The 14117-nt window shown below is 40.2% G+C and overlaps 2 protein-coding genes across 2 annotated transcripts in view; one reads left to right on the top strand and one right to left on the bottom strand.

The window, feature by feature from the left end:
* CMSS1 (cms1 ribosomal small subunit homolog) overlaps positions 1-14117 on the bottom strand; it is a 174613-nt gene that overhangs the window by 101280 nt on the left and 59216 nt on the right. The window lies entirely within an intron of this gene.
* The window catches only part of FILIP1L (filamin A interacting protein 1 like), a 64621-nt gene continuing 54771 nt past the window's right edge, over positions 4268-14117 (top strand). The window contains exons 1-3 of the mRNA XM_081908378.1: positions 4268-4547; positions 6566-6739; positions 12013-12191. Coding sequence (XP_081764504.1) covers positions 4278-4547; positions 6566-6739; positions 12013-12191 — 623 coding nt within the window. The 5' untranslated portion in view covers positions 4268-4277. The remainder of the gene's footprint in view (positions 4548-6565; positions 6740-12012; positions 12192-14117) is intronic.

Raw genomic sequence — 14117 nt, 5'->3', positions numbered from 1 at the left:
TTCCTCAAAGGAAGATCAAAGGGCTGTGGCTTCTTTTCTTTTTTATGTGTGTGAAAACTGGCTAAGTTGAAGTGAATATTCCCAGACAGAAAAAGGTTTAAGTAAAGCTGTGTCTGTCAGATTGCTTCAGAAGTTTTCAGGAGTAAACTGGGAACGATAATGAGGACATTGTTTTCACTATGCTACTGCCCATTCTACAATTTCTTCTTAGGACAAAGCTTCAACATGTACACCCCTAGCAGTTGCAAGATGAAAAAGTTTGTGGGTGGGTAGGGAGAGGGGAATGTAAAGAATAGATTTGATTCTTTTCTTGATGGGCAACTACAACCTGCAGTCTGGGACAGTGCACATCGACCATACAAACCAATGTTGTAAAGCACTGCAGTTGCAAGACTACATAGCTTCCTCTTTTTAAAAAAGAGAAATAAAACTCTAGGAGCAGATCAATGCACCTAGAGATAAATACAACTGGACTGGGAAGGGAAAGAGGAAATATCTCCCTCTACCCTCATGTGCTGTAATCTCTATGAATGAATGCCACACCCCTCTCATACAGTTCTTGTAATGGCAGGCAGTTTGTCTCCCCAGACAAGTGTAATTTTCCCCAGGGAGAGATGCCAACTTGAATAAAACGGGGGGGGGGGGCAGGTAAGCCCCACCCTGCATAACTGATCACATGACATGGCACACACACACCATTTGAATAAAAATGCCCATCAATGTTTTTGGAGGTGGCCCCTCAAATATTTTATGGGGGGGGCTGAAGGGACCTCAGCCTCTAGGATAGCCTTTCTCAACCTTGTGTCCCCAGATATTTTGGCCTACAACTCCCCTCATCCCTGACCACTGGTCCTGTGAGCTAGGGATCATGGGAGTTGTAGGCCAAAAACATCTGGGGACCCAAGGTTGAGAACCACTGCTCTAGGAGTTGGCGAATGACCATAGCAAATAGAACCCTTCCTTGTTGCACGGACACAGCAATGCCCACAACCGTTATCACACTGTGCTGCATTCAGGAGGGGATAGCTCCAAGCCTGGATTGGGAGGAGGGTAGCATTGAGAGAGAGTATGAAAATGGGAACTAGGGAGAGCAGGCAAGGGAATAAAGGAGATAGCTGAGTATCCACAAGGTCACTGCAAATGGGGGGAAAGAAGCCTTCTGAGCATGGGCCAACCCAAACTCAACCAGCTTAAGGAAATAAATATCTCCAAGTTCAGACTACACTACAGTTCATCAAACTATGCACGAAGATTACAAAGAGTCACCTGGAAGGAACAGTTGTGTTAATCCAATTTAGATCTAATTAGCTAAGGAGGTGATGAATTTTTTCCATCAAGCCCTGGTGCAAACTACTTAAGTCAGCAGCTACGATAAAATCAGAAACATGCGAGGCATGTTTTGAAAGGCACTTCCCCTAAATAATCAAAAATATTGAACTACAAAGGAATCCCAAGAAATAGAGGTCTGCTAAAAAGAAGAAAATAAAATGCCAAGGTTCTAAAGAATCAATTATTTGCTTCATAGAAGCACCAGTGTTTCTTACCACTTTACACCCTCTGCTAAACCAAAACAGGCCACAAAACCAGCTGCCTGATGCATTAGTCATCCAAGTTCGGTGTAATATAAAACATCCCTTTGGAGGAGTTTCAACATGTCCACCACAGCTTTCATTCATGTCTTCAAAGCATTAATAATGCCAAAGAGAAAAGCAATGCAATGAGAGGAATCACGAAGACCAACGAAAGCCGGGATAAGTCTTGATATAAAACAGGCCTTTATCATCTCTATGTCCATTTAATGCTATCATATGTGAAGTTACCACACCCAGAGCATCCTAAAAACCAGAGTCATGTGTATTAACCATTCTTTCAAATTAAGTCCTGAATTACCAGAAACCACATCTACACATGGAATCATGGCAGAAGCACCAGGGAATTTCTTTTGAAAAGGATGATGAACTTTCCAATATGACAGGATGCATTTAAAGTTTAGGTACTGAAAAGGAGACTTAATTTCTTTGTGAGTCAGAACATTTTGAAGCGAGGAGTCAGTAATCAAAGTTGCATACCATAGGGAAATGGAATATATGCTTCAAAGAGTGATTGTGTTGATTCATAAATCAATTACTTATGCTAAAAGACCCATTACAGAATGGGGCATCCCCCATTCAGGGCCTTAAATCTTCCAGAATCACTAATAAAAACTTTTTTTTAAGTGTCTTTTTAAAAACATATATACATATATTTTAAAAATATGACAAAATACATAAATATAGATTTATCAATATTCTGAATTTAATCAAATTGATTCAACAATGAGCAATTATAAATGCCACAGGAACTTATTTTGAAAAATGCAGTTATTTTGAAAAAAATGTACCTGATTTCTGCCAAACAGGCACAGAAAGTTCTTATATTTAAGGAATATTTATAAAGTTAAAAGTTATAACTTCACAGAATATAATAAACAGTATACAGTTTTGAAGAAGTAAAAAACAAACTGTTGCCAGATTGACAGAATATATAAGTAAAGTTCCAGAAGATTTTATCATGTGCTGCTTCACAGATACAACTCATAAAGAGCAACTATATTTATTTTTTTAAACACACACAGAAAATGTATTCACTCGCTCTGAAATATAATATATTATGTGTGTAACTATTCATCTGGCATGTCAGACAGTTATATTAGGGACACCTCTGTATTACAAACCACCTGCCACTGTGATGGAATAACATAACAGCATGGTATTTAATTCAGGTTCCTTCTAACCACTTTATCCAGCTGTGTGTGTGTGTGTGTGTGTGTGTGTGTGTGGAGGAAAACACTTTTTCCAAATCCATGTTCCATCCATGTTTTCTGGTTAGGGTACTAAGCAATAGCTGCAATGCTCATCATCTTAGCTTTCTAAAACAGTCCATAAGTGAATATTGCTGGGAATATTCTGAGATAAGAGCAAGCTAATGTAGAACTCCAGATATGAGAGAGAAAAGTTGCCGCTTTCCCCACTCACTGGTTTTAAGTTGATTCATCTCATCACGTTGCTTTATATTTTCTTATGTCTTCTTCATCACACACCTTCCAAAATATACCACCAGTTCCCACTTCACCCAGTTGTTTTTTTAAAAAATGCTTTTCATCTCACAATTCTTTTAAAAGAAGTTGCTATATACTCGGTAAATGAGCATGTTGCTCCACTCCAATTTAACCAACCATTTTCAGGTGTAATAAAATGTTCTTGTTGCCGTCACATTCAATCTCTGTCATTTCTAGGTAGGGCTAGGGAAAACGTCTTCTGAAACACCAGAGAGCTGCTGCCAACTAGATGGTCTGGCTTGGTAGAAAGCAGCTTCCTAGGTTAGGTTCCTGTAATGTAACACCAGCATTGCAGTAGATCCTCAGGTACACCCCGAGGATATTTCTTCAGCTGCCCAGGCACAATCCCACAAACAGCTCTATATGGCAACTCAACAGACAATTCTGACTGTACGGAGGGGACATGCACATCACATGCATTGGGTATAAAATTCTCTGTGCTTCAGATATCTATGAGCGCTTCTAAGTTATTGGTATTTGTGGTTTGGATTCAATCCAAATGGATTTAGTGTTCTTGTACGACTGCACCTAATGGTCAGGGGTCCTTTTTTTAGTCAGAACTCGCCAGAACTCAGTTCTGGTACCTCTTAGTTGGGCGCCATTGCCATTCTAAGAGAACGAGGGAGGGGTTTGTGGTGAGTTCTGGCACCTCTTTTTCTAGAAAAATAGCACTGTGTATAACCTCCCCACAAATCTGGCTAGATATGCAAATAAGCAGCCAACGTTCCCTAGACTTTTGGCAAACTTTTTGCACACAAATAAGGATGTACACTCAATCTGCAGATCATCTGGAAGCAGTCTATATGTAAACAGGTGTAGTACTTCACTACTTTATTTTGTAATAACATAACTTCATAACAATACAAGTAAATTGCTAGAATCTTTGATAAGACTCAAGATCGAATTGAATTCTCATCTTCACAGTTCGGATGCAGTTTTATTTAACAGGACTCACAGAAAATGTGAGAGTTCCATCTTACCATCCCATCTATTTTTACAAGGTATCCTGGATAAAGCTCATGGTCTGTTTACTTGCCTGACTGAAAATGTGTCTTGGTTAAGAGACCTTGCCTAGCATGATATACCAGACCCAAAGACAATTCCGTTATCCACAATGCTATTTGTGTTACTTTAGATTTTTACCATTGGTTTTTGATCTTCCTTCACCAGGTATTTGGAAATGCGTTCCAGAAGTAACAGTACGGAACATTCTTCCAAGTCAAAACATTCTCAAAAAATGCCAAGTGACACTTATACAGAAGACACTCCTGGCACCGAGAAGGTAAACATGAAGAGGAGAAAAACAGAAAAGGACTTTGCAGCAACAACAGACACTATCCTGAGAAGCCCTGATTCAGACAAGAAACAAAGAAACTATTCCAAAAAGGGAGAAGATCTTTCTCGCGATGATCTTTTATTTCTTCTGAGCGTGCTTGAGGGAGAATTACAAGTCAGTATTTTTTTTTGTTTTATTATAAATACACAGCTCTTGCTTCCCATTTTGAGAGCTCTGGTGCTATCACTGATGTGAAAACAATATTAATATATTAATTTACATGTGACAAATAAGACATCAGACTGTGTGTTTTTTAAAAAAAGTCAGTGATAATGTAGCAAAGTGATTTACAGAGCAATTCTCTGCATATCTATTCATAATTAAGTCTCACTGACTTCAATAGGAATTGCTCCCACGTAAGTGTTTATAGGGCTGCAGTCTAAAAGAAAGAACCGTGTGAAACACTACCTGTCAAGATGAAAAGGGGGAAAGGCAATCAAACACATTGGGTTTTTCAGAAATACAGGTACTTATACATCCAACTTCACAGGAACATGGGAAGCAGATTTATACCACGTCATGCTATTTGTTCATCCAGCCAGTATTGTACACTCTGACTGGCAGCATGTATTGTCTACTCTGATTGATTTCAAGGTCTCCATTACCTGATTCCTGGGTTTTTGTGTTTTTACTCTGGAAATACTGGGATTAATACTTAGGATTTTCCATATGGCACTCTACCACTGAGCTATGGCTCCTTCCACTTTAAGAGTGCAGTCCAGCTCAAGCGAAGCACTTTTATGTGTCATTTATTTCATTACAGCCAAAGGGGATTTCAAAAGCTTGGCTTCACCTGGGCTATACATTATCTCTTTTCAAAATAAATGATAAACTCCATCTCTCCGCTTGCGTGTTGTCAAAGCAGCTAAAGATACAGAAGCAGAGTCTCCACTGGCCATGACTGTAAAAGGCTTTTTATTATTATTATTAGCATCTTACATCAGCCAATTTAAAGCGCCTGCTTCTTCTAAGGGCTTTGAGGGATCTAAGCCATGACACCTGAAATCCAACATCCTTAATACCATTAATTATTTTTGAAAAAATCTTGGCCACGTGTATGGAGTATTGTATTGTATAGGTAATCACAAACATACACGGGTCACCCTGCCAACTTCTAGGCCAATTAATCTTGTTTTAAAGAGCTGCCATTATTGCATGCTATTGGAATGCACGCTGCGGAAGGTCACATCCTCTGCAATGTGTACCTCGCTGGCTTCAGTGCACAACCACGTATATGTAACAATAGTAGCAGACGGTTTTCTGGTTTGACTTAAAACAACAAAGGGTGACTTTGTACCCTTGCTCCTTGACTTCCCCCAGGAGGAATGAGTGACACAAAACTCCGAAAACAGCTGCCAATACCTTCAAGTCGTTCTTTTCCTTACAAAACTTGACCAGTAAGAAAAAGCACGCGTTTGACTATAAAGCATTACGTTATCTGTTTGGCCATCCCACCCTAAGATGTGCATGTTGGGGCCTCTTATCTCCACCAAGGATAGCCAATGTGGTACCCTCCATACGTATTGAGCTACAACTCTCATCAGTCTCCACCAGCATGGTCAAAGGACAGGGGAGATGGGAGTTGTTTCCAGCAACATCTGGGAGACACCACATTTCCTACTGCTGATTGACAGTCCTTTTTTTTTTACGGCCATATTTCCATACACACTGCCAACATATGGAAGATACAGGCATTGACTAAAATGGAAAGTGACTGACTGGGATAAGGGGATGGCAACAGAAGCCAGAGGTAAGAGAACAAAGAATGTGGTAGGCAAAGGTGAAGGAGGGGGGGGGAAGGGATGAAACATTTTTTTTTAATTACTACTGTTGTCTTATAACAAGGATGGGGAACAGGTGGCCCTTGGCATTGGAAATGGTCAGAGATGGTGAGAGTTGAGTGTCCAATGGAGGGTAACAGGTTTCCTGCTCCTGTTTAAAGAGGCAAAGTTTTCCTTTTCCAATCCCTCACGTGCCAGATGAATTGACAAAGGACTGGCAGCAGTAAAGGCAACTTGCATGAAAAGCTGACCTTAAAAAATAAAAAAAAAATGCAGGAATTAATTCAATACCATTGTTGCAAGAAGCTGATATCCAGAATTCATCTCACTGGAGTAACTGTGTTTTCTCAGGCGCAGGATGAAGTCATAGGAGTTTTAAAGGCTGAAAAAATTAACCTGGCTTTACTTGAAGCTCAATATGGCTTTGTTACTCCAAAAAAGGTCCTTGAAGCACTTCAGCGAGATGCTATACAAGCCAAGGCTACACTATGGCAGGAGGATATCTATGAAAAGCCCATGGGAGAGGTATGTAAAGCAGGATGTATGAACGCAGGGATTAGCCCTCCAACCCAGTGAATCAAAGGAACGAGTCTCGTTGATTTAACTAGTGAAGGGCAAGTGCCAGCAAAGCAAAATATTGTTTTGTTGAATTCTACAAACAGTGAGCTCAGAGCTTAAAGATGCCAGCCTTTAAATCCCCACTACGAAACTGACACACACTTCTGCTTTGAAAGCATCATTTAACTTCCAAGCGAGATGAAGGCAAACCTAACTGTCAAATGGTAAAAAGTCTAAGTAGTCAATGAATCCCGAAGCCCGCAGTTACATTCCTAAACCAACAACTGTGGACTCTTATCACTGAACTTTGGGAACTGTTTGTAAACCAGAAGAACCCTTGTGAACACATGCACTGCAACTCTTCCCAGCCCAGCTATAACCTCCCTGAAATCCGCCCCCCGCCTGAGCTTGGGAGGTAAAGGCCTCCACTTGCTAATACAGGCTTCTTTCAAGCCTAATTTCAGCAGGGGATGAAACTGTGGGCACCATGCAAGGCTTCTGTGGGCACATGTGTGCTTGAAGGCACCACACTGGTGAATCATGGGCTAAGGAATCGTCCATATATTATGCCACACTTCTGAAGACCTGCTCCCCTCATTTTAAGACCTGCTTTACCCATTTTAACCAAAACCCTTCCTCTTTTGTTTCTCTTCCTCTCACCCTTGATGTAACATACCTTTTCTTCTTAGTGTTTTGTTTGGATTGGATATGCTTCCAGGGGAAGGAAGTTGGTAGGTTGGTCAACCCACTGATATCCATTGTAGAATGTGCATCATCATCACCACCAGTACCACTCCTGTCTACACAAACTACTTATTTGGGGACAGTAACTTACTGAATCATTTGCCTGCTGATTACCTTGGTGATACCTTGGTTCTCAAATGGCATACCGAAGTTGTCAAAAGCTGCAAACCTGGAAGTAAGTGTTCTGGTTTGTGAACATTTTTCGGAAGCTGAACGTCCAATGCAGCTTCTGATTGAGTGCAGGAAGCTCCTGCAGCCAATCGGAAGCTGCACCTTGGTTTTCAAACGGTTTTGGGAGTTGAACGGACTCCCAGAGTGGATTAAGTTTGAGAACCAAGGTACCACTGCATCTCTAGACTGTAGAGTTCCCTAGAAAGATGTTTCAACATCCAGCATTGAGAGATACTCTACATTTGGAGCTTGCTAAAGAACTATGAATGATGAAAATGATGAAAAGTAATAAAATGTGAGCCAATATCTATCTGCATTCCTAAATGCTTTCCTCCTCACTCAAACACACATGCTTCTGGTATACAGCTCATTACAGCTCACTATAAACGACATCATGAATAGAATTCTTCCACAGGGCACTTTCCAGACTTCAGAAAGAAACATACGATAAAGTTCATTTCACATACGCAACCAATGTCACACAAAAAGGTTAGAATGCATTTCCAGATCTTGAAGCCCTTAACCCTCTAGTTATGATCCAAATCTCTTGAAGTTCAGGTGCAGAGGTCAATGCCTTTTCAAAACACTGTAGGGTATTAGGTCATAGAAGCTCTGAGCACAAAAGGAAATGATCCAAGGAAGGAACAGTCTTGCCTCCCCACAAATTTCCAAAACATAATTTGGACTTCTAGCTTGCATACATTATACAAATGTTTTCTTCCTAACGTTACATGGCAGCAAATGAGTTTCTAGCGCCACTTTCCTTGGCAATATCAAAGGCAAAGAAAAACATTCTGAAAATAGTAAAAAATGGTACAGATCCCTCACGCTGACTGGAGTCCTGGAAACGGAAGAAACTGATAAACACCATGCAGAACATTTTGCAGAACACTGTAACTTTAAATAGAATTTGGAAAAGATTAAGTGTACATTCATTTGTTTCTAATGTTTATGAAATAAATAAAAGAGAGAGAAAGGGCCACCAGCACCAGTTACAGCTGGAGTGCCAGGAAGAAGCAAATTACTATGTGACTTCCCCACACTAATTCTGTCAATGTACCTCATTGCCTGGCTCTCACAGTCCCTGCTATTCTAATTGCTGGTTTCTCAGGAGCATTCCCTAAGATGCTGCCAACAATGTGACAGCTTTGCCAGTTGAGAATTGCCAAGCTTATTCTATGTGCGTCTTGGTTCCAGTTCTATACTTGGGACAAGTATACGTATTTCCAAGAGGACAAATATGTGCAGCTTTCTTCACTCCTATAATGAAGTATTAAGAGAGGCAGACAACCTGGTTTTGAAATCATTAAGAACTTCATCTCACTTGTGGCCAGTTTAGCTCATTTCTCTTTGGCAACAACAACTCAAGCTATCGTTTCATAAAGACCAATTCACTCAAGCCACAACTGGTGGGTGTTGACCCACCAACCACTGCCACATTTACCATATATGTGCACAGGATATGATGTCACATGAAACTGTCCTAAGAGACTAAAGGACATACAGTCAAGTTATGTTGCCAGAGGGAGGCAGGGGGAGCTTCATTTCTGTGGGAAACCTCAGCATCTTACCGGTAGCAAATTGTTTTGTCACTACTGAGCCCACTGTGTGGCAGTTCTGGTGATAAGTAAGCAATTCCCCTACCACCACTGCTCTTCACAGTGCCAACCCTGCGGAGCTTTTGTGTGGTTTAGGGGCTCCTACGATTTTGTCCGACAGGAGATGTAAAGGATCCCTCAGTAGCAAGCATTTGAAGATAAAATTGTTTGTATCCACCACAATTTGGATACCGCAGTTTATGCTGATCAGATAAAAAGTATGTCAGGAACACTATCTGGCTTCATTTTGTTGGATTTCAGTCATTAAGGACCCAGAATATGGGCATGGCACTTGGCTAACTGCCTGAATGTTCAACCCTTGCCATGCTTCACTTAGTACAGCTAGTGGGTCTGAGTACAGAAGATGGAAATGCCTCTTTGAGAGAATAGGTGCTCCCAGCCACATTAAAAGGTATGACCATTACTAAAGAAAACTGCAGGGGACCCAGAAGACCTGAACAATTGTCAACTCATTACTAACATTCCCTTGGAACAGGTGATCAAGTAGGTGATTGCCAGCCAACTCCAAGCACATTTTGGATGAAACTAATTATCTAAATCCATTTCAGTCAGACTTCAAAGCAGGATTTGGCATAGAAACCAGATTGGACACATAGAAAGATGACATTTGCTGGGAGAGAGCAACTTTGTTCTTTTGGACCTCTCAATAGCTTTTGATAGTCTTGACCATACAACCCTTTTGGAGAGGCTGTGCAAGTTCAGTGTTGGGCGTATTGCTTCTTAGTGGCTCCACTCATGTCTTGGTGCTGATTCCAGAAGATGATGCTTGAGTATTTTTGCTCTGCTGCTTGACATTTATGCCTCAGAGTCTCTGCAGAGTTCTATTTTATCCCCCCCCCCTTTAATCATATACATGCAACTGGACTGAGGTCACTTTGAGATTTGGCTGTGGTGTCATCCGTATGAAGATGACACCTTGCATTCCTTTTCATCTAGCACAGGTGAGGCAGTGGGAGTAATAAATCAGAGCCTGGAAATGGCAATGGACTGGATGAGGGCCAATAAAGTGAAGCTCAATCCAGACAAGACAAAAGCACTCTTAATGGGTGGTTTAAATATTTGCCTACGTTCATGGTATCAACCCCCAAGATTCGGGCTCATGTTCTGGGAGTGGTATGAGAACTAACAGGGCCATGTTTAGATACAGTAAGTAAGAAACACATTTACTGAGATGGAGAATGATATGGTTAAAAAACATTTAGGTTCTTATTTCTATATTGCCATATTATTCCTTATGCATGACAAGCTTAGAGTAGTTATAGCAGATTAGTCGTCATTTACCTGGACAATGAGAATAACTTAAGTTAACGTGTAACACAGCAGTTTCAAAATTATACATTCATCTTAAAGTAGCAGGGGAGATCTGTGCACTTAAGCAGACTGCTGAACCCACGACTGTAGATATACATCTTCCTTGATATCATGACTCTCATCTGAATCCTAATATAACTGATATAAACTGAGCTTCTGGTGCAAATATGGATACACATCCCCTCCTGGGGTCACTAGTTGCATGCAACAAGTTACATGCAACTAAAGTAAGATTGATTTAGCTAGGTTTTATGAAAACCATCCTCTCCTTGCCTTCTTTCTCCTGGGAAACAGCTACTCTTGAACTATCTTTAACTCTCTGGCACTGAACCACCAATAGCAAGTTTAAAACAGTACTGTGCTTGCGCTGTAGCCCTTAACTACCATGCAAGGCCATGAATTACATGCGTCACTGAAGAGCTGTACAAATGCCAACATAAATAAAAAATAATCAACTACTTTGGCCTGATTTTTTTTTAAAGAATTCACTCTGGCCTCACAAATTTATGACTGATTGCAGACAAATTTATCAGAAAGGTAGTTTTGTATGCAGAAAAAAAACACCAACCAACAAAATATCTGTTGCAGATCAGAAAAATCCCACCGAGACAGACCTTCTGACAAAACTATGAAGTCTAGACTATCTTGGTCAAAGGGCTTCCAGCTCTGGCAAAATACTAAAGAATAAGAGAAATCTGTTCTGTTTTTATATTTCCCTTCATTAGGCTCTTGTTCAGTTCATTAGTATAACAGCAGCAGCAGCAAAGAACTTTCATCACTTCATAGGGAAGCTGAAACTAATAATTACATGGAACCGGGCCTCTTGCCTTCCTAGACTGAACAAAAAGTTAATATGCATCACAGCTAGACAAAGAGCACTCCATCAATTAAGCACCGAGCCAAAAGGGGAAGGGAAGTTTCCAAATAAGACAAAACATTTGAATAAATCATGTTCGTACAGAAGCACACTGGGAACCAAATCAGAAAGTACTAATGTGCCTCACCAATATCAGGTGTCATCAGTAAGATCAAGAACTAAAAAGTAATGTGGCACAACCTACAGGGAGTCTCACTGGGTTCTCAAATGAGGGAATAGAGGAAGGTCATAATCCTGACTTGAGTACGTCGCTGGTAGGGGGATTTATCAGAACCAGACAGAAACCTGAAGGCCTGTGCTCTTCATCACATCTTCTTGCCCTTTAAGAATCCCTAAATTAACACAATGGAAGCTGAGTAATACATTCTTTAGGATAAGGCCTGTACCAATTTAATCCCCCCATAGATATTACTAATGTTACTTCCTGGCAAAATCAATAATTAAAATGACTGTTCTCCCCCCACAAAAAAAACCCTACAGAAATGAAGGAAATCACAGTACTGTGTTATTCTTTTCAGCTTGACAAAGTTGCTGAGAAGCATAAAGAAACTCACAGGCGGATGCTGGAACAGCTCTTAATGGTAGAAAAATCTCACAGGCAAACCCTGTACGATCTGGAGGAGGAGAAGAGGAAACATGCAGAGTACATGGAGAAAAGCGATGAGTTTACCAATTTACTGGAACAAGAACAAGAAAGGTAGGACATATTTAAAGCTACCAAGTAGACTTCACAATCTTAGTACTTTGTAAGTAGCTTTAAAAAATATACTCCTGATTTGTATCCAACATTTGAACACATCAAGAACATGTTATGGGGTATGTACTGCATGACCTTTCATGACATAATGCGGTAAAGTTAATAGAGCCTGCTAGCCTTTTAATATCATCCTAGAAATGTATCTTTAGCTATTGGGGCCTCCTGCTGCCGCCACACTGCCAGAGCACGATTTCTGTTCTCATCCTGAAGCAAAGTTCTTAACCTGAGGTACTATTTCTGTATTAGCGGAGTCTGTAACCTGAAGCGTATGTAACCTGAAGCGTATGTAACCCGAGGTACCACTGTACTGTATTGCTGCATTATTATTATTATTTACAATGCATGCTCAGAGCAGCAGACAGTGCTTTGAGGACTGCAGCAAAATTCATCTGTAGAACATAAGCGATAAGGAAAATGAAGGCAGCCTAAAATATGCAGCAGGAGACGAAGCTAACCAAATATACTGAGGAAATCTCTTTATGGATTCAGATACAATGGTTCCTCACCAACTCACATGAGAAGAGACAAAACGGCTTTTTTGGTCATTTTATAAAATTGCCTATATTTCAAAACAGTAATTAATTGTAAAAAAGAAGAAGAAGAAAAATCCCCCAAAGAGAAGAGGAAAATATTACGGTCACATTTCCTATTCCCCGGACAGCTACATTTGATTCTCAAAAGTATGAGAACATGGTCTCTGTATCCCATTGCTCAGAACAGCTTCCAGATGGAAATGTCTGGGTGTGAGAACGTCAAGCCCATTCTAACCTCATATGATGCATACAAGATAATACTTCCTCTCTTTGCCGGCATAACCTCATGTTTCATGTATCCTGGCACCATTTGCAACATTCACCCTTCCTGCTACACCTTTTTCCTTTAACGTCTGCCGTAGAAAGCTCACAGGCTCTCTCTCAAAGTACTCAAATATTTACGGAATAAAATTCAAAAATACTTTGTTGCTGATCTTGTTCTAAATTAATACAAAATTATAAATAAATACAACTGGGCATGGGCATGAGGCATAAATAAAAGAGGGAGCTTTTTTTTTTAAGATAGTAGGCACTCTGCCCATGCACAAGTTTATGCGATGCTGATACTGGAAGAGTCAAAATTCAAAGCTGGGTTTTTGAGCGCACTTTTCCAAATACAAGTACAGATCTCCAAATAACTACACAGAAAAGACAGAGCAGCAGAAAAATCATCAAATGTAAAGGCTAGGAATGGGGCAGGGGAGAATGGTTTTGATTAAATGTAACAGAATGCTGCATCATCTGCAAACAAATCAGTACAAAACTGCAAAGAAAGACAGCAAATATACAAGCTTTTAGAAGTAGTGGATTATCTAATTAAAATTTGTTGTTGTTTTAATAGTTGGAAACAGTTTACAATTATTATTGGTAACCAATATCTGTCTGGAGAGGAAAAACGGAGGTGGCTAATGAGACCTTAGAGAATGCAATAATAGATTTTAGATTAAGCCTCAATTTTTGTGTTTTCTTTGGAGTGCTCATTTTATGTGGAAAACCCTAAAGGAGCATGATGTCACATCTTGAATAATATCCAAAACATTTGCCAAGTGATGTCGCCATCAGGATCTCTTAGCAATTGCCTACCAGAGTGAGAAAGCTCTCACACAAGTTAAGGCACGGCTGCTTTATTATGATAGTACACAAGCTGATGTTACACACACACACACACACACACACACACACACACGCAGCAGGGAAGCAGGGAGTGCCTGGGAATTTTTAGAAAGCAGAAACTGTTGTGATTTTAAAATGGATTCTGTACTTTGTGAGTTTGGGCCTGTCACACAAAAATTTGGGTGAAATCACACCAAAGTCAAATATTGGTCCACCATAT

This window comes from Podarcis melisellensis (genome assembly GCF_964234715.1).
Source record: "Podarcis melisellensis genome assembly, chromosome: 4".
NCBI classification, from domain to species: Eukaryota; Metazoa; Chordata; class Lepidosauria; order Squamata; family Lacertidae; genus Podarcis; species Podarcis melisellensis.
Note: the sequence above shows the minus strand (reverse complement) of the source record. Positions and strands in the feature narration are given on the sequence as shown.